We start from the raw sequence: 25974 nt of genomic DNA, 5'->3' as shown, positions 1-25974 counted from the left end.
AAGCAAATTAATAATATGAATGAACCTGAGACGCAACAGCAACATCTGGATTTGGTGGTAATTTTGCCTTTAGCTGTTATATATATATGAATGTGTTAAATTATACCAGCAGTATAGAGCACAGTAAACAGGGAGGAAGAAGAAGTAAATAAACAAACACACAACATAAATACAACATTGTCAGATTATAAGTAATAAATATACCAAAAATAACTAATAAGTGATGTCGCCAGTTAATTGTATCACATGACTATAACATGTAATTACATATTATCTTTGCATAAAAACATACAGTATACTCTACTAGGTCTTTACCAATCACTAATCCATAAGTACCTCAAAACTGTACACAGTACTTGAGTAAATGTACTTTTATACTAATGATACTAAGTTATACTAATGAAAATAACTTTTTGTACATTTTTGTTCTTTCCATGTGGACAACATTTCAATAAAGAAAGCAAGAAAGCAAAAGTTCTCAGGAACTGTTCACATCGTTTGGATATATTTTGCCAGTTTTCTGACTTTTCAGTAGATACTGTATGTTTCACTGTACTGAGCATGAACTGGGTCCACGTGTTAAAATAAGTAACATAAGTCATCTGTTTGGTATGATTGATGTTTTATAAAATAAATGATCAACTGAGAAAAAAAAAAACTACAGTAAAGTGAGTTACAGCCCCGCCTACCTTCAGGTAAGACACTTAAAGGTACAGTGTGAAGAATTTAGTGGCGTCTAGCAGAACAGACTTGGCAGAAATCAACTATAAATAATATTTTTATTTTATAGTTTTAATTAGTATATAATCACCTGAAAATAAGAATCGTTGTGTTTTCGTTGTCTTAGAATGAACCTTTATATCTACATAGAGAGCAGGTCCTCTTCCACGGAGCCGCCATGTTGCACCGCCATGTTTCTATAGTAGCCTAGAATGGACAAACCAAACACTGGCTCTAGAGAGGACCTTTCATGTTTTTTACGAGTTTCTTGGCCACCGTATGTTCTCCTACATGCTTGGAAGAGAAGGATTCAGTTCATCTCTAGATGCCACTAAATCCTACATACACCCATGGGTTAGGGTTAGGGTGTTAGGGTTAGGGTTAGGGCTAGGTATAGGGTGTTAGGATTAGGATGTTAGGGCATTAGGGTTAGGGTTAGGGTGTTAGGGTTAGGGTTAGGGTGTTAGGGTAAGGGCGTTAGGGTTAGGGCGTTAGGGTTAGGGTGTTAGGGTAAGGGCGTTAGGGTTAGGGTTAGGGCGTTAGGGTTAGGGTTAGGGCGTTAGGGTTAGGGTGTTAGGGTTAGGGCGTTATGGTTAGGGTGTTAGGGTTAGGGTGTTAGGGTAAGGGTGTTAGGGTTAGGGTTAGGGCGTTAGGGTTAGGGCGTAGGGTTAGGGTTAGGGCGTTAGGGTTAGGGCGTTAGGGCGTTAGGGTTAGGGCGTTAGGGTTAGGGTGTTAGGGTTAGGGCGTTAGGGTTAGGGCGTTAGGGTTAGGGCGTTAGGGTTAGGGTGTTAGGGTAAGGGCGTTAGGGTTAGGGTGTTAGGGTTAGGGTTAGGGTGTTAGGGTTAGGGCGTTAGGGTTAGGGTGTTAGGGTTAGGGTGTTAGGGTTAGGGTTAGGGCGTTAGGGTTAGGGCGTTAGGGTTAGGGCGTTAGGGTTAGGGCGTTAGGGTTAGGGTGTTAGGGTAAGGGCGTTAGGGTTAGGGTGTTAGGGTTAGGGTTAGGGTGTTAGGGTTATGGCGTTAGGGTTAGGGTGTTAGGGTTAGGGTGTTAGGGTTAGGGTGTTAGGGTTAGGGTTAGGGTGTTAGGGTTAGGGTGTTAGGGTTAGGGTGTTAGGGTTAGGGTTAGGGTGTTAGGGTTAGGGTTAGGGTGTTAGGGTTAGGGTGTTAGGGTTAGGGTGTTAGGGTTAGGGTTAGGGCGTTAGGGTTAGGGTTAGGGTGTTAGGGTTAGGGCGTTAGGGTTAGGGTGTTAGGGTTAGGGCGTTAGGGTTAGGGTGTTAGGGTTAGGGTGTTAGGGTTAGGGTTAGGGCGTTAGGGTTAGGGCGTTAGGGTTAGGGCGTTAGGGTTAGGGCTATTTATGTTTTCCCGCCTTTAAACGATGAGATGACCAGACTGTTTGACAAACTCAAAGACAAAACTGAAGAAATCAAGAGCAGTTTTTTAAAAAAAATCTTTGCATGTTTTGTTTTGTTTTACATATTTATTCACAAATTAAATTTTTTTCAGTCTATTTCTTTTCTTCCCGTCCTGCAGGGTCTTCAGGTGAACTCACATGTTGGGAATAATTTGTAATACAGTGTTTTTGAACTGTGAAGTTTGAAATGTTTAATATCTGTTGTGCTTCCACTCGTGCACAATAAGTATCACCAGCTTACAATTTGACCCAGTTTGGGTCAATGTAGCAGCAAAACAACAACCCAGTGTTACACATATCAGGATTTAGCTAAAAATTGTCACAAACGTCTTGTTTCTTGTACAAAACGATGTGCAGATGAGTTTCAGATACACAAGTTATTAACAATCAATAACAAACTCTGATGTTTAAGTTTAAAAAGAGAAGATTATAACAAGCTTTGTGTTGCTGCTGTATTGACCCAAACTTTATTTTTTATAGTTCAGTAAAACATCAGCAGCTCTGATTGTTTCAGTCAAACTAAAAACTAAAGTGTCGTCCTGCAGAAACTTTATAACATCAGAGTTTCAGGATCACAGAAGTCTCAGTTTCCGTCATGATGCAGTAAAACAGAATATAAGCAAACATTGACATCTCTGTATTTATGCTACATCTTTCTCTCATCATCCACCTTCAAAATTAAAATATTTTACACCTGAAATCAGAGCGAGAAGAGAAGAAAGACTTTGTGCTTTCAGTGCAATCAAGACGTTTACAGTTCTGTTAGTGCCTGGTTCAGACTGTACAGATCTGATATTCATACATATATATAACATATATATAACATATATATAACATCCACAGAGCTTTGTGTCATTTTAGTGCAAAATATACAACATTTTCCATCAGTTTTCGGTTGGTTTTTGCATCAAACGGCAGTTAAGCTTCTTCTTTTTGCAGCTTTAACTGTTTCACACAGTTAACACAGTGTGTCGTTTTCATCACAGCTGAGTCGAATCTAACAACCAGATAATAATAATTTTTATTATTGATTCATCTGCAGATTATTTTCTCAATCAATCGATGGATCGTTTAGTCAATGAAATGCTGATAAATATGGAAAAAGTTGCGTTAACAATGTTTCAGAGTCCAAAAACCTTCAGATATTCAATTTACTGTCACTTATGACAAAGAAATCAAAATATTTGCAGATCAATTTTTTTTCATTCAACTAATCGATTAATCAAATCAGATAATTAAAAATGGTGTTAAAATGATACTGACCAACAGTCCAAAACTTTAAAATATTTACTTTATTGTCATAAAAGACAAAAAAAACCCAGCAAATCATCACATCTGAGGATCTGAGATGAAAGAACGTGACTGAAACGATTGATCGATTATCAGAGTAGTTGCAGCTCTGGTTGTCATGGTGACAGGCCCATTCATAACAGAACATCTGATCTGTTCATGTATGTAAAAATATCTGTTGTTGCATCGTCTCCAAGCAGCAACCTCCGGGGCTGTAAAATGAAGCCAAAAACTGCAGTTCCTTGAACGACCACTTGAGGCTCCAAAAGCGAGTCAATCCCCATAGACCCCCATGTTAAAATGCCCAACTTTACAGCAGAAATAAACATGTTTACAGTCTGGTACAAACAACGGTTTTGGTCTCTGTAGCTAATTTCCTCTTTCATGACAACTGTACGGGGGGTGAATTTTTTTATAACTCAGCCGTTTAAATTTTATTAAGCCGTAAAGTTCTGCATAATGAAGGACATGGCTGCTTTGAGTGACAGGTCCGCCAGCCGCTAGGTGGCTTGTTTCAGCCATTCGGCCCGCCTCTTTGCCCATTTTTGATTGGCTGGTAGTTAGGCAGCGTCACGCACTGCCAAGATGGCGACGGCCGGAGCGGCTCACTTTGAGCTTCAAAACCGCTCTTCAGAAACCAACGAGTGTCGTCACGGTAACTACGTCCATATTTATATACCGTCTACGGTCGTCTCACAGCTGTGATGAAAACAACAAACAGTTGATTGAACAAGTTTGTTGTGGTGTCGATATTTAAATGTTTTCAGCGTTTAACAGATCAGAGCGACGTCACAGCGAATGTTCACTGCAAACCTGACGGAAGCAGAAAGTATTAAACAGAGAAACTGGAAGAATTCATGAACCGGATCAATACAAGTGTTGCTTTATTAACTGTAATCTCAGGCTTGTATCAGCTGACAAGGAATAAATATTGTTATTTTAAAAAGTATATTCTACATTTCAGTTAAGAATGGATGGAAAAAAAACCAGTTTTCAGTGAACATCAGACTGTAGTTCAGCTCAGAATCTGATTAGATTTAACATTAAAGGATCAATCTGGTGATTCTCCGTATTTCTCGCACAGAAAATCAGCAGAATGATCCTTTAAAACACAGTTTCACTGCAGCAGATGATCTGTGGAGAATAATTAGAGACATTTTTAGAGACGGATGAGTTTTAAAGGTTCGATCACATTAACACGTCCGTCTGCAGCATGTTTCTACTGAAGTCTGAAGATTTACTGCACTTAACTACACTGTTGAGCTTCTTGTACTTTTTTCAATCTAAAATCTAAAATCTAAAGTCTAAAGTAGGATTCTGAATGCAGGATTTTTACTTGTAATGCATTTTTTAAAACTGTTGAATTGGTACTTTTTAAAATATTTACTCAGTTTCTCGATAGAACATGAAAACCTTCTTGTTACAATGAGATCATTTTTGTCATTATAACAAGATGCTTATTCACATAAAGACGAGCTCATTTTCTCGTTAGAAAGGTAAAAAATACTCGTAATAATGAGAGAAGTGTTTGAAATGTGAGACTGTATCTGTATCATATAAACAGAAGTGTTGCTGCTGCAGCGACGGCGCCGTCTAGTGGCCGCAGTTATAACGAACAGAGCGAAGCAGGAATTCAGGTTGTTTTTACAAAGCTACAAAGTCTGTGATCGATCTGATCAATACTTACTAATCACGTCCTTTTCAGGGCCGTGCAACGTGACCGTACCTTTAGTGTGTGTGTGTGTTTGTGTGTTGACACGCACAGTCCTGCTGGCCTGATTTGTTCTGAGCAGAAAAGATGCAGCTGCATCATTTAAGTTTTAATGGAATGTCGAAGTGTTTTCCCTTTTAATCCTCTGTGTGTGTGTGTGTGTGTGTGTGTGTGTGTGTGTGTGTGTGTCTGATCATCGTCCTCCTCTTCCTCTGTGTGGAGGCTGATGTGTTTGTCTCATCGTCCTCTTGTTGTTGTTCTAGAAAAAGTGAACAAAGACAATAAAAAGATTAAAGGACGAGTTCACAGTTTTTCAAGTGTGTCTTAAAGCAGCAGTCAGGAGCTCAAATGAACAGAAAGTTGCAAACATAATGTGAATTTAGTGGTAAATGTAATAATTTAAAGGACACGCTCACTCTTAAAGCAACAGTCAGGAGTCTAAATGAACATTAAACCTGTTTTTCTTGCTGTAATCATTCCTCCTGTTCATACTGACCATTAGAAGATCCCTTCATAATGACCTTACAATGGAAGTGATGGAGGACAAAATGTATTTAAAGTTTATCTGAAGCTAATATGAAGCTTCAGCGTCCAAATGAGTCAAATCAAGTAGATATCTTTCAACGTTACAGTCTTTTTAGTGCCAAAGTCCCTCTTTTTGTTACTATACTTCCACCTGCAGCTCAACAGGGAAACACTGTCCGAGGAAACACAAAGAGGGAATTTGATGCTAAAAAGACTGTAAATGTGTCAGATATCCACTTGATATGACTAACTCAGACTGATGAAGCTGAATAGAAGCTTCACACAGACTTTAAAATGACTGTGTGGACACACTGTGGATTTTGGCCTCCATCACTTCCATTGAAAGCACATTTGAAGGATCTTTTAATATCCAGTATGAACAGGAGGAATGATTACAGCGAGGAAAACCTCTTAAAATCAAAGTTCTAACTACGACAAACATGATACACACCTGCGAGCGTCTGCTGTCGTCACAGTTTAATGTCCCTGCTGAAGACGGAGAGAAACGATTTAAACATTTACTCTTGAAACGCACAGAAACATCTCAACACTTCTCACTAAGATATAAGAAAGACCAGCAAGTCCGACAGCTTCAGTTCATTTCATCTTAATCACTGTGATCAGTTTCCTGTTTTTATTTATGTTTTTAATTTGCTCATAAAAAGAGCCTGAGCGGGAAAAAAGTTGAAATATTGCAAAAATGCTTTTACGCTCAGCTGAGGAGTAAAGTTGGTGGAAACAGACTTATTGAATATTGAACGACAGGAAATTAATCAGCAACTATTTTAATAATCAAAGAATTGTTTTAGTAATTTTTTAAAGCAAAATTGTCAAAATCTGGATTTAGCTTCTCAAATGTGATGATTTGATGATTTTCTTTGACACACTGAACATGACAGTAAACTGAATATCTTTGTGTTCTGGACTGTTGTTCAGACAATATGAGACGTTTAAAGACGTCACCTTTTAAATTATAACGCGTGTTTTTCTGACATTTTATAAACAAAATGATTAATCAAGAAAATAATCGGCAGATTAATTGATAATGAAAATAACTGAAAAGACGTACATGAATCATGTGACTGAAGAGCTGAAAACATCAGATCTGTGTGGAGCGATGATGATGAGGAGACTGTAACCTTCCTCACATCAATACATGAAACTAACAGAAACATCATATTTCCATCATGTTTTCCACATGCTGCTCTTTTAATGACATCGTTTCATTCTGTCTTTGGAAATTCGATTAAAATTTGAGCTACGTTTGGACGGAAACTTGACTTCAAAGATTTACTCTGTTTGAGCAAAAAAACATGAAGCTGATGAAAATATAAAATTCTTCCTTCACAGATAAATGACTCTTCCTGACTCACTCACACGTTATTTGTTGAATGAACGAACTATTTGTACTCATTATTATTATTATTATTTGTACTTATTATTATTATTATTTGTACTCATTATTATTATTATTGTTTGTACTTATTATTATTATTATTTGTACTTATTATTATTATTATTTGTACTCATTATTATTATTATTTGTACTCATTATTATTATTGTTTGTACTTATTATTATTATTATTTGTACTTATTATTATATTATTTGTACTTATTATTATTATTATTATTTGTACTTATTATTATTATTATTATTTGTACTTATTATTATTATTATTATTATTATTATTATTATTATTTGTACTTATTATTATTATTATCATTATTTGTACTCATTATTATTATTGTTTGTACTTATTATTATTATTATTTGTACTCATTATTATTATTATTGTTTGTACTTATTATTATTATTATTGTTTGTACTTATTATTATTATTATTATTGTTTGTACTTATTATTATTATTATTTGTACTTATTATTATTATTATTTGTACTCATTATTATTATTGTTTGTACTTATTATTATTATTATTTGTACTTATTATTATTATTATTATTATTATTATTTGTACTTATTATTATTATTATTATTATTTGTACTTATTATTATTATTATTATTATTTGTACTTATTATTATTATTATTTGTACTCATTATTATTATTATTTGTACTCATTATTATTATTATTATTGTTTGTACTTATTATTATTATTATTTGTACTCATTATTATTATTATTGTTTGTACTTATTATTATTATTATTATTATTATTATTATTTGTACTTATTATTATTATTATTTGTACTCATTATTATTATTATTTGTACTCATTATTATTATTATTGTTTGTACTTATTATTATTATTATTTGTACTTATTATTATATTATTTGTACTTATTATTATTATTATTATTTGTACTTATTATTATTATTATTATTATTATTATTATTATTTGTACTCATTATTATTATTATTGTTTGTACTTATTATTATTATTATTATTATTATTATTATTATTATTTGTACTTATTATTATTATTATTTGTACTCATTATTATTATTATTTGTACTCATTATTATTATTATTATTATTATTATTATTATTATTATTATTATTTGTACTCATTATTATTATTATTATCATTATTATTTGTTGTTGTCATTATTAGTCAGTCAGCGTTGAACTGTACTGACGTGTGTGATGTTCAATGTCTGAGACGTGACGCTGCTGTTAAGTGTTTTCTGGTTGGTTTACTGTGTGTAAAGTTCTTTGGGTGAATTTATTATTATTATTATTATTGTTTTGTGCTGTACAAATATAGTTTGATTGACTGATTGATGCCTGTGTGTAAACACAGTCGCAGTTCACATTCAGTGGTCGGAAAATGTAAAAGATTTTTTTATTTTATTATTTAACACACACATACACTGACCGAGCACTTTATTAGGAACACCTGTGCAGTCTAATGCAATCCAATAACAGCTCTGCCATAAATTCTACTTTTATGAAGCTTCTACATTTTCAGTTTTTGTTGACGTTAAATAATTCTATTTATGTTTATTATTGAGGTCGTAGTGGGAGGTGTTGGTGTACTGGAGTGCATTATATTGAAAAGTGTTCCTGATATTTTGTCCAACTCATTAATATACATGAGAGGGTCAAAACATTAGGAGCACTTTTCAATATAATGCCCTGCTATATATATATATGTATATATATATACACTTACTGCAGCAGAGTGGCTCAGCTTGTCAAAACGAAACTTGAGGTTGGATCTGGGAGAGTTTTTATTTTTCATCTCTGAAAGTGGAGGCATAAAAAAGAACAAACATCCAGCTGTGAATATACGAGACGTGCAAAACAACCATCAACACGGAGTATGTTTATTTATTACAAATGATAAGTTATCAACATTTCAGTTTTGTGTGGATGCAGCAGGATGTTGTACTGAACCTGTGGGGCTCCGACAGACGAGGAGTGGACTTGAACTTTGACCCTCTGCCGTCGCAGCCTGGGCGAGCTACAGACAGACAGAGAGAGAGGGAGAGAGAGACAGGATGTTGTTTGTCTGTCAAACACTTTGATCGTGTGTCTGCGATGTTGTCTCTCTCACCAGGTGAGTGTCGTCAGCAGGGATGCTGAAGCTGCAGCTGCTGGATGTTGATCTGGAAATCTTACTGCTCTCCTTCTTCACATGAATCCTGCAAATAAAAAATACTTTGATGTTTTTTTGTGTCGCAGCAAACACACAGATTCATTGTCCTGCTGTCTGTGTGATGAACAGAATGTACGCGGCTGATATTGTTCCTGATTCTCTCATATTCCTCATTTTCTGGATTTGTGTTTCCTTTGTTTAATTTAGTCATTTGTTCAGACTTTCACTGTGAATAATCTATACTATTATAATTATGAACCTGCTGGTAAATTAATAAATAAATAAAGAAAGCAGTGATACACACCTGTCTCGTTGTCCTGCCTCTGGAGAGCTGGGATTGGACGGCAGCTCTGACCTCACCTCCAGTGTCGGGTGGCAGCTGTCGAAGCTTCTCTGCTCACTGAGGAGACTGAAACATCCAGAATATAAAGAACAAAGAGTTACAGAAACAGTCCAACATTTACTGAAGTCTTTGTGTTTAGCCTAGCTTAGCATAAAGACTGGAAACAGGGGGAAACCGCTAGTCTAGTTCCATTAAAAAAATTGGAAATACACTTTGCGACAGCTCCAAAGCTCCTTTATTTACATGTTGTATGTTGTTTATTACAATATTGTTCTGTATTCTTCTGTGTGTACCAGCAGCCCTTTAAAATACAACATAAATCTAACTTCCTGTAACAGACAGTAATTCCTCCCAGCTTGTGAAACTAGAGAAGTGTTTGTCAGAAGTTCATCACTGGATGTGCAATAACTTCACACACTGTAGATCTGTTGCCAATAATCTGGATGACTGCACAATTTCTCAGAGCCACACAGTCAAGAATTTGGGAATAATCTTTGATCCCTCCCTCAGATTTGAATCACATATCATATATATCACAAGAACTGCCTCTTTTAACCTGCACAACTTAGTCAAAATACAGCCCATTGCACATGCTTTTATAACATCCAGAATCAACTCCTGCAATGTGCTTTTCTCTGATCGACTCGTGACGGCAACAAAAAGTCTACATTTGGTCCAAAACGCAGCTGCCAGAGTCGTCACACTTCATACATGTGAAATCTCATGTCTGGTCTCATCTTTTTAACTTGTAAAGTGTGCAGCTTCAGGTGATGTACAACTTAAAGTTGAAGTTGAAAGTGAGGAGTTACCTTCTGTGGTTGTGTTTGTCTGTTTGACTGTCGACACTCAGCAGTCGAGGAAACAGACCTGAACGTCTCTTCACCGGAGATTTCACAGTACACTGACATCAAACACACAAAATACTCCAGTTACCAAACACAAAATACTAAACTAACCATAATTGGAATCAAGACTAGAAGCAAGAAGCAATAAATGAAAAGGAAAAATAGCAAAAAAACAGACAAACAAGCTCTGCTTCTTTCAAAAATCAAAGTTAACCGTATGTGTTGTTATGCAGACGATGTGCTTTTATATAACAGTGGATCTTCTCTGCTTGAGAATAGAGAACACAGAGAGAACTATGTTGCTGTTTTATAATGCTAGGATGAAGCCTATAGACATTGTGGACATTGTTATAACCCAGAGGAAGACAATATAAGTTCTTACTTATATATCTTGGTATTTGGTTTGATTAATGTCTTTTTTAAGCAACATGTTGAAAACTTGTGAAACTGTCAAAACTGTGACTGAAGGTTTTATTTCAAAGACGTCTAGTTTCTGCCACCAAATCACCAAAATCATCTGTAAAGAATTGTAGAATTCTAACCAATATTTTTTCTTTATCTATAAAGTAAGTTATTTATAAAGTCGTTCCTGTCATATCCCAGCAAACTCATTACATAGAGAATAGAAATCTTTGGATAGAAAATGTTTCTGCTGCAGACACTTGAAACTGTCTGCAGAGAGAATTCATATTGATGAGTTGATGTCTCTGACAGAATTTTTTAAACTATAACTAACATAACTATAACTAACGTTCTTACATTAGGTTTAGTATTGTTATCTGTTTGTTTCCAGTATTGTTTATCTCTTCTTGATGTTGTATTGTTTTGTTATGCTGCCTTGGTCCGGTCTTCAGATCTAACTTACCTTGTTGAATAAAGGCTAAATTACAAATAAAGGTTCAGTGACCTTTGACCTCCGCTCACCTCAGCACTGATGTGTGCCAGACCCCCCCCACTCAGACTGGTGGGCAGACTAGCCCCACCCCTCGACATGGTCTCCATGGAGACGCTCCGCCCTCGCATCGCCCTCTGAAAGACACAGAAAGACAGAGAAGGATGAAGGAGGGAAGTGAAAAAGACAATCAAAAAATGTAACTCAAGGTCCAGTTACCTGCACTGTCCAGAACCCCCCCATATAAAACCTTCTGTATCATGTGACCAAAGTTCCACACTCAGGTAACATGAAGTAATAAGTAACTAAGCACACATGGAGGAAAACCATGAAATGTATTTGAAAGGCCCAAAATATGCAATAAGTGAACTTGGACTTCGGATTTCCAAGGTCAAGAATGAACTTTCTCACTCAATAATGGACATTCAAAATAATACAGTCATATAAAATGTAATATAATGTCATATAATTTTACAAATATTTCACACTCTTAAAGAAATCTGAAGGAGGAAAAATAAGAAGAAAGAAAAATAAAGAAAAGAAGGAATACAAGAAGAAGGATGACAGAAGTAAAACAGAAACACACACCTTGATGGACTCCAGCAGACCTCCATGGGCGTGGCCGTTCTCGGCCCGCCCCTCTTCCTCTAGACCTGAGGACAATCCCAGCATGCTCTGGGAGCGTCTCTGCAGCTCATCATGGAGGCTGTCCAGCAGGGCGGCCCGGGTACGCTCCTGTACACATTCACAAAAAACAAATCCACAAAAAATCCAGGAGCAGCATATACTAGAAAACAATAATGGCTCTATAATAGAGCCCTGTGGAACACCACAGATGAGCAGAGTAGAGGTAGATGACACTGGATTGGTTAGAAGAGTATTTTGATTTTATTTCTGGAGGATATTTATTCATGCCTTTATTAGCCCGTCAACAGTAGAGAGGTGATAAGACATTACGGGGGAGAGAGATGGTGAATTACTGGCACAAGTCTTTTAGTTGTTTAAGGACAAAAACATTTGGTGAGGTAGCTTTTAGTCTTTATGCTCCAAACTGTTGGAACTTCCTGCCCGAGGATTTGAGAGCATATCTTGAAACTTAAAACCTTCCTGTCTAGCCTAGCTTTTAATTTGTCTTTTGTATATTTTACTGTTTTTAATCTATTTTATTGGTTTTATTATCTAATTTTAAATTGAACAACCCTGTATGAAAGGTTCCATACAAATAAAGTTAATTGATTTATTGACATGCAACAAAAGGTCCCTGGTGGAGACGTTGCAGTTCATGGTCGACTGGGTTCTCAAATAGTAGACCTACTTTGACTTGACCCAACAACAGCTCATGGCTCACTGAATATTTGACTTTTGGAGTATTTTTTTACTTCGCTTTTACCTCCAGCCGGGCGAAGCGGTCGCTCTTGTAGCAGGCCAGCTCTGCGTTGATGAGTTTAGTAAGAAGAAACTCCCTGAACTCTGGACCCTGGAGAGAAGACAGCAGGTTATGCCACCATATTCTGTATTATATTCTACAAACTGAGTCAAACCTTCTTTTTTTCTCACCTTCTTGAAGACGGCTGGATTGGGGAGGGGCGGGCGAAACAGAGGTACGTCTTCTCGTGCTGTAACAGACACCTGTCAATCAAAACAGTGATAACACTGATCATAATCATAACACTGATATAAACTATAGAAACAGAACAACATGACTGATTTCTCAATATTTTAGTGCATGTAATGTATTTTTATCATCAAATTGTTATAGACTTCCAAACAGGCCTTAGTTGTATTGATTTCTACATGTTTTGTAATAACCACTGAGCCTGTTTTCCAATTTGTGTCATACATATGAAGAAGTCTTCATCAGCAGACATGAAACACTGTTTGTATCTCTCTTTTTCAATAAAACAGAAACGATTCAGTTTGTTCACAATAATAGTTATTGTTCCTCAGTACCACAGTCTGAGGTTGTAACACCTGGTTGCAGAAGCGCTGGCGTCAAGTGTTAATGAACGCTATCTGGACGGTGCGTTTAATGACACCTAATGGTGCTAAAAGCAGGCGAAATGTGATACTGGTGGCATTCTTTAATTACGTGTCGCAGTGTCTTTCTGTTTAATCACATCACAGACAAACCAAAGAGACACTCGTACGCAGTCTGTAAAATGAAACAAAACTGCATCTGACCCACATTGTACTTGTATATTTAGATTACTCAAAATTTTGCAGCAGAATATGTATTTTGAAAAGCTCCAAAGTCACAGTAAATTTATTAGATATTATATGAAAGTTGGAAAACATGTAAAACAGTGAGTGAAATGTGTTTGTCTCTGTTGTACCTTGTAGCAGGTGTTGTCAGAGCACGGCTCCTCCACCTGCACCAGGACGAAGGCGTGGAGGAAGTTGGAGGCGATCATGTCTGGGACAAAAGGCGTGGCCTCTTCCTGGAACACCACCGCTACGATGTCATTTCCTATGTGGCGTTTCCTCTGGAGCTGAAAGAGGAATGGGAACGTTAAACTGTGGTGAGTTGGGTTTTCTTGGTTTGTATTCGCTGTTTCTTGCATTTGATTTGTGTGTGCGGGGTGAAAAAATGACAGAACTGTGTCATGTTGAGTTGTGTCATAATGTCATAATACGGTGTCTTGTGTTGTTTTGTTGTCACAGAATATCTTTACATGCTAAGTTATTGTGTCTGAACAGGTTACAAACTCGTCTCTGACATTAAAAGCAAGCTTTCACGTTTTAATGCATTAAAACTGGAAACAACCATTTTCCTGTGATTAGAGGGAGACAAGTCGACTATGTAACAGTTTCCTTTTGTTGTTTTTGTAGATTCTGGGTTGATTCTTCTGAGAATATGGTTTGAATAATGTTCTTTATGTTTAGAGTAAATAGCAGGGGGACTAATATTGATCCTTGAGGGACACCTTTATCAACAGTTTGGGGGCCTGATTTGAAACCATCAGCAACAACAGTTTGAACTCTACCAGAGAGATATGATGTGAACCAGCTGTAAGCAGAAGCATCAAAACCCACAGAAAGCAGCTTATTTAACAAAATGTTGTGTTCAACAGTATAAAAAGCCTCAAACAGTGTTGCTTTTTATCAGGTGGGTCAATAATGTCGATGATAACAGCAGCTGCAGCAGTTATTGAACTGCTGAGGCTGAAGAACATTATTGTTCTCCAGTAAACCACATAGTTGTGAGTTGACTAATGATTCAGAGTTTGGACAGACAGGACCGTTTGGATTTAGGCCGATAGCTGTTCAGGTCACAGATGTCACCACCTGAGCTGCTTTCCATATTAAGGGAATCTCGCCTGAAGTAAAGGTTGAATTAAAAATGTGCACTGATATCTGATCCATGCGTCTTTGCATTTACACCTGGTATTAAAATGTGTTCTTGTTCTCTCAGCTGTGCCCCCTTTGTGATCAAATCTCAATATGCAAATCAGCTGAGCAGAGCTGGTGGACTTATCAACAAACATGGCGAGTTCCCGGTCAGGAAACTGCTGCCACGAATGGACATCATTCATTTCCACATCACTTTTTTGCGACGGAAGACAACTGCTGCTGCTACTTAGTAGTTTTTGCATGTGTGCTTTAGTTGGCAGCAAGAGGCAGAGCTATGTGACCTTTCAACTTACTGGGACTATTTTCTTCTCATGAATGTGGTCACACTGTACAGATTGCATTTACACCCTGAGATCCAATCACAATGCGATTACACCATTAACAGGTGTTTACAGATCACATGTTAGCGCAGGAGTAAACCGGGTCTCAGATTCAGATTCAGATGTTGTGGCGTCTACCTGCTGTGTGTCTCCCTCAGTGAAGGGCAGTTTGGTGGAGACGTGGAACATGATCTCCTGCTGTCTGTGGACGGTGTAGACGGACTGAGAGCCGGTCTGACCGTGGGACACATCCAGACCCCCCCGAAACCTGCAGAGGGAGGGGGGACAGTCAGATCCTGCCTTTATCTCTCTGTCAGCACTGACTGTGTTTCTGGAGAGTTCCTTCCTCCCTGCTGGATGTACTTCAGAGAAGTCAACAGTGGAGGTTTGTACCACTCTAACAGATCATATTCATCTTACACTGACAGTAGTTTAGAAAAATGATTTGCATCCCTAAAAAGATAAAGAAATCCTGTCGTTAATTAAGTTACAGCCAATAGACTCTCAGGAAAGGTAACATTTTATTTTACAGGTCCTTTAATTTTATACTAATTACTGGAAAATTTCTGAGTAATTTGCAGGTATTCAGAGTGTAGCTACATCAGCATATTAGGTTTTTACTTAAAAACTCTATAGTGAGCAAATTTCTCCTATATTACCAAATGATAAACCTTTCAAAGAAATGCACAGCAGCTACTTTGTATTTTCTGTCAGTTACAGAATTATCAATGGTCTAATTTATTAAGAATTCTTGTAAATTAACAACTATAAAACCAAATATAATGACCAACTAAACCAACTTAACATGTTTTTCTGTTTTTTCTTATATTTTGTACAAAATTGCACCACACTGAATACATAACATAACTGTTACATACCTGCCAATTACCTGGAAATTAGTATAAAATTAAAGGACCTGTAAAATAAAGCATTACCTTAGGAAATACTGAGGTAACCTGTAAGCAGAACATAACTGACATTTGACTCTTGAAATAACCTATTAAATCATTACTTTATTCTTGATATATTATTACATAACTTCTCAGATTATTATTATTTTCTAAAAGTGGCCCTAATACTCCAAATGTGAGTAATAATCCCATTTCATCCAGTGAAAGAATTTCTCTGAAGACTAGCTTTTGGACTTGCATCCATACAATCCTAAATGAGACATCAACATTAAACAGGCTGAATATGTGGACAGAGACATGAAGGCCTGGTCACTCTCCTTCCAACATGACAGAATTACAGTATAAAAATCTACATGTTCACAGTTTTCTCACCCTTTGAAGTCCTGCAGCTCCACCGTGTCTCCCAGCAGCTGCAGAAACTCTGTGAAGGCCGACGTCTCCTCGTTGTTCCTGAACAGCTCCTCCTCAGACACCTGACGGACAGGTGACCACACAATCAGACTCACAACATACGATCAGAACTCGCTCACGTCACTTAAGCCACAACCATCCACACGGGTCTGAACCTTTCTGACTTTTTCCAGTTTCCACAAACTCTCCTGACGTCACAAACTCTTTGTAAATCTCTAGTTTCAGCCTGATGAACGTCACCTGTTCATGAGGAGCTGAACGTTCGTTAAGTTTCCTGAAGCAACCTTCAGCCTTGTGCTGCTGTGGTTTTTATGTTCACCTGACAGCATTCAGTTCAGACTTGTGTCAAAGTGTTGATAGACTCGAGACTTTTACGTAAAAGTGACTTGGATGTTTATTCAGAGCGAGCGTCAGTTTGCAGAAGTTAGATGCTAAAAAACATCTTTCTAAAGCAAAGCGCTCAGTGACTAATACGAGAGGCGTCATGTGACAGTCAGAGATATTAGAGGAGAATATTACAGCCTGCAATAGGTGATGTTACACTGTCAACCGCAACACAACATCATGTTGGACAGAAACCTGCACAAAGTATCAGTTCTATATTTTATTTTAATTGATTTCTGTCTTATATTTAAACTGTGCATTCATTCAGACAAAGACTTTATGATTTCAGGACAGACGAGTGTTTTTCTGTCTGTTCATGTCTCGTACGACTCTGATCTCGACAGTTTCATTTGTATTTCAGAGAAAATTCTAAGAAAATCAGTGAATGTGACTCCTGTAAATCACTGGGATGTGCCTCCTCTTGCTTGAGGCTGTATTTGTGCACTCTGACAAAAGTTGATTGCAAAGAGTCATTGATGGACTAAAAGGTGTAAAGAGTCAGTTGGTACCTGTCCAAATCGCTGGTAAATGACTCCAAACTTGAAGGTGTTGTTCACCTCGTGCTCGTCGTAGTTTACGATCAGCTGAGACGCCTGAAGACAGAAACACACGCAGGGTTTGATAAAAACAAAAACACATGAACTCTTCTGACTGTCAGTAGAACAACTGAAGCTCACCTTCGGGTAGAGGACGGGACTGAAACGTAGACCTGCTGCTTCATCACACAGCAGCTTCAGGATGACGGACACACACACAAAAAAACACAAAATTATTGGAAAGATGTTTGAATTTATAAGGAAATAAACAACTGTAAAGTGAGAGTGTCAGAGCAGCACAGAGAAGGAGGTGTTATGTTGACTTCAATGTTTGGATCTATTATCTAGTGAATGATCTCTGACCTGTATAATAACAATATTCCACTGTATTATATCAATACTCCACTGTATTATATCTGTACTCCACTGTATAATAACAATATTCCACTGTATTATATCAATACTCCACTGTATTATATCTGTACTCCACTGTATAATAACAATATTCCACTGTATTATATCTATACTCCACTGTATAATAACAATATTCCACTGTATTATATCAATATTCCACTGTATTATATCAATATTCCACTGTATTATATCTATACTCCACTGTATAATAACAATATTCCACTGTATTATATCTATAATTCACTGTATTATATCAATACTCCACTGTATTATATCTGTACTCCACTGTATAATAACAATATTCCACTGTATTATATCAATACTCCACTGTATTATATCTGTACTCCACTGTATAATAACAATATTCCACTGTATTATATCTATACTCAACTGTATAATAACAATATTCCACTGTATTATATCAATATTCCACTGTATTATATCTATATTCCACTGTATTATATCAATATTCCACTGTATTATATCAATATTCCACTGTATTATATCTATACTCCACTGTATTATAACAATATTCCACTGTATTATATCAATATTCCACTGTATTATATCTATACTCCACTGTATTATATCTATAATTCACTGTATTATATCTATACTCCACTTTATAATAACAATATTCCACTGTATTATATCAATATTCCACTGTATTATATCTATACTCCACTGTATTATAACAATATTCCACTGTATTATATCAATATTCAACTGTATTATATCTATACTCCACTGTATTATATCTATAATTCACTGTATTATATCTATACTCCACTGTATTATATCAATATTCCACTGTATTATATCTATACTCCACTGTATTATATCTATAATTCACTGTATTATATCAATATTCCACTGTATTATATCTATACTCCACTGTATAATAACAATATTCCACTGTATTATATCAATATTCCACTGTATTATATCTATACTCCACTGTATTATAACAATATTCCACTGTATTATATCTATACTCCACTGTATTATAACAATATTCCACTGTATTATATCTATTATTCACTGTATTATATCTATAATTCACTGTATTATATCAATATTCCACTGTATTATATCTATAATTCACTGTATTATATCTATAATTCACTGTATTATATCAATATTCCACTGTATTATATCTATACTCCACTGTATTATATCTATAATTCACTGTATTATATCAATATTCCACTGTATTATATCTATACTCCACTGTATTATAACAATATTCCACTGTATTATATCTATTATTCACTGTATTATATCTATAATTCACTGTATTATATCTATAATTCACTGTATTATATCAATATTCCACTGTATTATATCTATACTCCACTGTATTATATCTATAATTCACTGTATTATATCAATATTCCACTGTATTATATCTATACTCCACTGTATTATAACAATATTCCACTGTATTATATCAATATTCCACTGTATTATATCTATACTCCACTGTATTATATCTATACTCCACTGTATTATATCTATAATTCACTGTATTATATCAATATTCCACTGTATTATATCTATAATTCACTGTATTATATCAATATTCCACTGTATCATATCTATATTCCACTGTATTATATCTATACTCCACTGTATTATATCTATATTCTACTGTATTATATCAATATTCCACTGTATTATATCAATATTCCACACTCCACTGTGGACATGAACACAAACTGACTGAAGATGAAATTCTAGACATGACTGAATTAAACGAGTGTAGTTTATAGTCCTCACTACTATAGAAATGGAAACTTCATGTATGTTTTATATTTATAATGTTCTGAGGATGAAATCTCAGTGTGGGGACTCTCCTCCGTCTGATCCTAACGAGGTAACCACTGATTTTACAGACTGTTGGAGTTTAGATGGTAAAAGTGTTTCAGTTGTCCTGATATGTTTTATATTTGTGTTTTCTGTGTTTGTACCTTAGCGAGTTCAGGTACACTGGGGATGTCCGGCAGCTCTGCCAGTGACAGTCTGTGATAGACGCTCTTCACCCGAGACCTGCAGGGACAGAAGACCAACCTCAGACCAGAGTCAAACAAAGAAATAATGTGAAATACAATACACATCATTGTTTGTATTATTACTTTTTATGTGTGCATTTACTGTTTCATAATTAAATGATAATTTTACATTCTAGTTATTAAAATTGTCATACAGTATACTTCGCTTTTATTGGTCAAAATAAATAAATAAATATATAATGATGGCAGCCGTGAACACAGGCGTGTACCTGATGATGACATGGAGGAACTCCTGCTCCTTCTCTTCTTCATGTCTGACAGACAGCAGCAGGTTTCCCAGACTGCTGGCCGAGCAGGAGAAGTTTAAATGCTCCTGAATGACAGAGAGAGAGAGAGAGGTCAAAGGTCAAAGTGGTGCCTCTAATCCATTCAAACCAGAAACTTTTACTTTCTGATGACCTGAACCAAAAAAGCCTGCACTTGTACTGACTTCATCAGCTAAAATTCATACAGACAAACAGAACGGAGACCAAATAAATACATAAACATAACCTGGAAAAAAACAACCAATCAGACGGCTTCTGTACAAACTAATCAATGAGCTCTTTAAATGATAACAAACCCCCCAAACTCAGCTGATCCAACTGCAAACAACAAAGGTTTATTACAAAAATAATCTTGAAAGAATAAACTGTGGGTTCAAATAATTCAATATACAAGAATAAACCAAATTATGGAAGATTTAAAATGCCAAAATATAAACAAATCAAACCATAAAATAAAGTAAAATACACAGTTATCTGTATTTTCTTTTTATGAACTGTATGTATTAACTGTGTCATAATCAAATAGAGAACATATATTAAAACTATAATTATTTAGATTTTTTCTTTTACGACTGAAAAAATTGTTTTAAGCTTTTATACAATGTTAATACAATGTTCTTAAGTTTTTAAGAGCTGTTATCTGTTATTTTTATGCTTTATATAATATGAACAGCATTGAGGAATAACTAGTTACATGTAACAGAGTTATGATTAAATTAAATTATAAAGTTAATGTAATTGTAATCTGTTACAGTTACTGAGAAAATATATGTAATTAAATTACAGTTACTAATCAAAATGTTGGTGATTACAAAGCAGTTACATCCTAATATATTCTTTACAGTAATAAGCTTATATGTTTAACGTTCAGTCTGTTGCTTTGCAGGAACATCTAGACAGACTCAGGTCATCTGGCCGTATGTGATGTTTTTGATTGGTTCCCCTGTTTGTTGTTTGTTGTTTGTCTGCAGGCAGTTTGTTGTTTGTGATCTACAGACTTGTGATTTATTTTGGTGGTTGTGCTTTAAAATCAAAACATTCCAACCTTAATTCAAGTTATTTAGAAAAAACGATTTTTTAATAAAAGTTTGACTTTTCAGCTTTATTGCCCAGTTTAAAACATTTGTTAGAAGAGTAATGAAATGTAATAAGTTCCATTACATTGATGAAGTAATTAAAAGTTACATTACTTAAATTTTTAACAGGGTAACTAGTGATCTGTTATTTATTATATACATTTGAAAAATAACTTTTCCAACACTGAATATGAAATATTACAGTCAGTAATAATATTTGGGTTCCCTTAAAGAAAAGGTTGGAAACTGTTGTTATAAACCATTAAATAACTGTTTATAGACTGGTTATAAATTATAAATAGAAAGACTTACTTATAAATAAATAAAATATAAGCTGCTGTTTGTCTTCATAAACTCTACCTGATGAAGGTTTGAGGACTGAAACGTTGTAAATAAAGTTTGTTACCTGAATATCTCCAAAAAGATCAATAACTGCCACAGTCTCAGAGGATCATAAATAAATAAAATCATAAATCATATCAACAGTTCAATCTTCATTCTCCATCCAGGTGTATTAAACTGCAAGTAACCATAGCAACAGTCAGGATGCTGCAGGACTGACAAATCTCACCCTGCCCAAGAAGTGCTTCCTGTATGCCCGCGCAGCCTCATTGATCTCCTCCAGATGGTACCCATAATCCCCTGCAGGCGTGTCCTCCTCCTCCTGCTCCTCTTCCCCCCTGATCTCCAGGGAGGAGGGAGGAGGAGCAGGAGGAGGAGGAGCCTCAGGATCTTCAATCCAGTAACCTCCAAACTCAGGTAGGATGACCTGAGGGTACGGCCCGCCCCGCTCCAACACCTGCACGCACATGTAAAAGACACACGTGAAGCTTTTAACCACATCGCTGAACATCATAACGTCATCAGAGTTTGATCATTTCTGGATCTTTGTGTGTAAAACGAGCAGGATGAAGATCTGAGCTCATTTACAAGAAACAGACATGAAGATAAAGTCGGTCTCACCTCCTGAATCCTCGGATAAGGAATGTAGTCGTCCTGTTAGAGAGAGACAGAGCAGTTACACACATGACAGAATAAACATGTATGTACACACACACACACACACATACACACACACACACATACACATACAGGTGAATAAACAACATGAGTGATGATGATGAACATGACAGTTGTTGTTTATATCTGTTACATACAGATACAAGAAGAAGAACTCAGACCTGCTGCACATTAATGTTAAAATACTCAGTTACAAGTAAAAGTTCTGCGTTCAAAACCGACTGTAGTAAAAGTTCTGCATCCAAAACTGACTGAAAACTAAATGAATGTTTAATTTTTCACTTCCAGAACAGATGAACCAAAGCGTCGTCTGCTGTCTCACATCTCACATTATGTTGTTTTTGCATCTGATTGCTGAGAGAATATTTATAAATGAATTTGAAATTAGCTTCTTTAATTTTATTGCTAGTAAACGGAAACGTCTCACGCCAACGTCTTTCCCCCAAACTCTTAACAAAGGTTCATAAGATTCAGGACACACAGTGGCTCATAAAACAGATCAAAGTCAGTTTATATTCATAAATGGAGCCAAGAATAAACGGACGCATTTCTAACGAGATTTAAATCAGTGAATCAATTTACTGAGACTTTGGATTAGTTGGTTAAATCACTGTTGGCCTTTGTATCATTAAAGCATTGATGTATTAATGCAAAAATGTAAAACACACTTTATAAATAAAGTTTACTATTATTATTATTTCTTAAACGCTGCTTTAAGACACTGATGACTTTCTTTCTTCTTTTAGCGGTGAACGTATGAATGAAACAGTCCAGTGTTTCCTTTTCATGCGCCTCTCAGATAAAAGTTAACACCAACAAATCACCATCCAAAAGTCACCAAATTAACATATTTTAAGGGTTTAAAATGCTCATAATAGAGTTAAATATTATGGTTCCACTGTTGTCACTGTATGAAAACTAAAACACAGCTCTGTAATATCAATAAAGTTCCTGGTTAACAGAGTTTAAGACGGAACTTGAACTTGTATGAAGACTCGACATGTTTCCGTTCAGAAGCTGTTAAATCTGATAAAAACACAGTTATTATCAAACTGAAATAAAACTCTGAGATCTGATTCACAAGATGGTACGAATGTGAAGCATGAGATGAAATAAAAAAAGGCTGATGGACATGAGGACGGACAGATGGACCGACGTGCCTTCTGTCTCTGAGGGATCGTCTTCATCTCAGCAGCTTCTGGCACCTGCTGCATCGGTCGGGAAGAGACGACAGCGTTAAAGCTCTTCCTTCAGTCGGAACCACAGAAGAAGAGTCCGCTCGCTTCCTTCTTTATTTCTGGTTAAAGGTGCTTTATGTAACATACTGCAAAGCTTCCTACTGTTTGATTTGACCAACAGGCTTCATTTATTTTTTACAGCATATTTCTAAATATAATTTCATAATGTTGGCATCATATTTTTGCATAGATAACCTTATAAAGTTATTAATGTATAAACATATATGATATCTGCACAGATGTAACAACAACACGTCATCATAGTTTCTACTTTGCAGCTCTGAATGTTGTAAAGCAGCGACGTCGTGATCTCTCCTGAGTCTTCCTCTTCCTCCTGAGAGTCAGTGTGCTTCATAAACGAGTCTCAGTCTGACTCTGAGGACTCGGAGTATCTTTAGTCCTACTTTCAGTGTGATTCCTGCGAGCGTATTTATCAAACAGCTCAACAGAAACAGTTATTCTGCTCGAAGCTGCATGAATATTGAATGAATGCAGCTTCTGTTGTTTTCTGTTGAAAAGAGAAACTTTCCTTGTCAAACGTATTAATGTGGCCTGTTGATTCAGACACGAGTGGTTTCACAGCAGGAAAAACACAGATTACAAACATCAGATTCAATTCTTACCTCCATCTTTTCCATCATGTCAAAGAAATGAGCCGACTGCAGAGAGAGATGAGCGTTAATGTGTTAAGAGTTTCAGGAAACATTTTAATGTATATTTTCAAATAAAAGCTGGTATTTAATTAATAAACAACAGCACAAATAAATGATGACATTATAATTGTCTGTACTATAATGTCTCACATTGTAAATTCAGCATAATGTTCATTTCTAGTCGCTTCGACTTTGCAGTTTTTTCAATCGCTGTTAAGCTGCTGTCAATGAAACTCAACATTTCCTGCAAATGTTTCATTAGATAATTAAACCAGAAATGCTTTAAGCTTTAAGCATTAAACATTATACCCTCCAAGCTGCTGGTAGACAATAATCAAATATTTATTCACAATGAAAACAAGACTAAAAGTAACTTTGAAAACGAGAACTATGACGACATGTTTTACATCAAATGGACCAAATAACTAATGAGTGTTTAATGGAGCTGCAGCATCTGTAGAATCAAACACTGTTGCTCCTGATTGGTCAAACAGTCTCCTCCAGCAGCCAATCATATCTCTTGTTCAGAAGTTGTTCAAGTTTCACTGATGTTTGCTTAACAGCGATCAAAAAAACGGCAAAGTAGCGGAAACTTTATACTGAATTCATCAAGACAACATGTAAACATGGAGGAAGTGACGAGCTGAAAACAAATAATATAGAATATTAAACAGGAGAAATTAGAAATAAAAGGCCTGATTTGAAGTCCTCACTAGTACAGAGAGACATTAGTGTGTTTTACCTTCATGGTGGGGGGGGCGGTGCGGGGGGGAGAGGGGGGGCAGTCAGCGTCAGAAACATTGGAGATGCTCAGGAGCTCCTGTTTGCTGCAGAAACGGCAAAAATAATCATCAATAACAATTAATCATCAGTTATTCAACAGACGAAGGACGTCAGTGTGAAACTGGTTCTTTAGTTGTTTTAGTGACTCAGAATGAAACTTGAGGATTTAAACAGTATTTGATGACCATAATTCTGCTGCTAACAATTATTTTCATTATTTCTTGATTTATCGTTTAGTCTATAAAATATTAGAAAATCTTCAAAAATGTCCGTTACAGTTTCCACCACAAGGCGACATCAACAACTGACTTATTTCTCCTGAACAACACTTGAAAACATTTACTTTTGTCATTCAGCAGAAGCTTTTATTCAAAGCCTCTTACAAGCGAGACGAGACGATCAAACGTCGGAGGACAAAGACTCAGAAGCCGACGAGGTACAAATGTGACGAGAAAGAGAAGCTGGACAGAAGGTTTCAAACCTCAAAATTAAAAAAACAGAAAAACAGATATTGAGGAGCTGGAAGTAGAAGTAGAAGTAGACATTTGGAATAATTACATATTATAGCTTTAAGTTGCCTTTATTATTAGACTGTATTCATTGTGTTTCTGGGTCTTTGGTTTTCTGTTTTTTCCTCCTGTGTTCTCAGCCTGTTTTTCCCTCCACACCTGCCCCTTTTCCCAGTGTTGCTCCCAGCCAATCAGCTTCTTTCCTGCTCTCCTGTTTCATCTCCTCATTAACCTCACTGGAGTTTCTCCTCCCATCTCCCCACCTGCACCTCATCTCCTCATTAGTTCACGGAGTATCTCAGCTCTGCTTTCAGTTCAGTCTTTGTTGGATCTTTTGTTCTGTGCTCAGTTTTGCTTTGAGCCTCAAATAAAGAAGTTATTCTTCAGTCTCCTGCGTTTGGGTCCATCTAACTATCAAAATAGTTGTCATTGCAGTTCTATTCTTAATCAATAAGCCAATTTGGGGTTTGTGCATCTTTGGTCAGAGCCAAAAACCTCTCACCTGATATGAAAATCTTCCTGTGTCTGCATGACGCCCCAAATATCACCTTTATCACACTGTAATAATAAAATACAAAACGTGTGTGTGTGTGTGTGTGTGTGTGTGTGTGTGTGTGTGTGTCCTGATTTATCTGAGCGCCACACATCATCATTATGTTTGTCACAGACGAGCGATGAATGTGTCCCTAAAGATGGAGCTGCAATCTGTCAGGAGCCTCCACAGACTAAACC

General features: G+C 36.1%; 1 protein-coding gene across 1 annotated transcript in view; it reads right to left on the bottom strand.

Annotated features, from left to right (window-relative positions):
- Positions 1–2272: 2272 nt before the first annotated feature.
- LOC137196163 (rap1 GTPase-activating protein 2-like) overlaps positions 2273–25974 on the bottom strand; it is a 53389-nt gene continuing 29687 nt past the window's right edge. The window contains exons 3-24 of the mRNA XM_067608994.1: positions 24693–24777; positions 23921–23956; positions 22003–22035; positions 21611–21838; positions 19907–20010; positions 19596–19674; positions 17353–17406; positions 17185–17268; positions 16253–16353; positions 15108–15237; positions 13632–13787; positions 12856–12927; positions 12689–12775; positions 11887–12033; positions 11331–11435; positions 10371–10462; positions 9523–9627; positions 9177–9264; positions 9017–9083; positions 8793–8863; positions 6105–6142; positions 2273–5387 (exon numbers count right to left, since the gene is read on the bottom strand). Of these exons, the coding sequence (XP_067465095.1) occupies positions 6131–6142; positions 8793–8863; positions 9017–9083; positions 9177–9264; positions 9523–9627; positions 10371–10462; positions 11331–11435; positions 11887–12033; positions 12689–12775; positions 12856–12927; positions 13632–13787; positions 15108–15237; positions 16253–16353; positions 17185–17268; positions 17353–17406; positions 19596–19674; positions 19907–20010; positions 21611–21838; positions 22003–22035; positions 23921–23956; positions 24693–24777 (1936 nt within the window). The 3' untranslated portion in view covers positions 2273–5387; positions 6105–6130. The remainder of the gene's footprint in view (positions 5388–6104; positions 6143–8792; positions 8864–9016; positions 9084–9176; positions 9265–9522; positions 9628–10370; positions 10463–11330; positions 11436–11886; positions 12034–12688; positions 12776–12855; positions 12928–13631; positions 13788–15107; positions 15238–16252; positions 16354–17184; positions 17269–17352; positions 17407–19595; positions 19675–19906; positions 20011–21610; positions 21839–22002; positions 22036–23920; positions 23957–24692; positions 24778–25974) is intronic.

Source organism: Thunnus thynnus, chromosome 13 (assembly GCF_963924715.1).
Source record: "Thunnus thynnus chromosome 13, fThuThy2.1, whole genome shotgun sequence".
In the NCBI taxonomy this organism is placed as follows: domain Eukaryota; kingdom Metazoa; phylum Chordata; class Actinopteri; order Scombriformes; family Scombridae; genus Thunnus; species Thunnus thynnus.
This window is presented reverse-complemented; position numbering and strand designations above follow the sequence as displayed.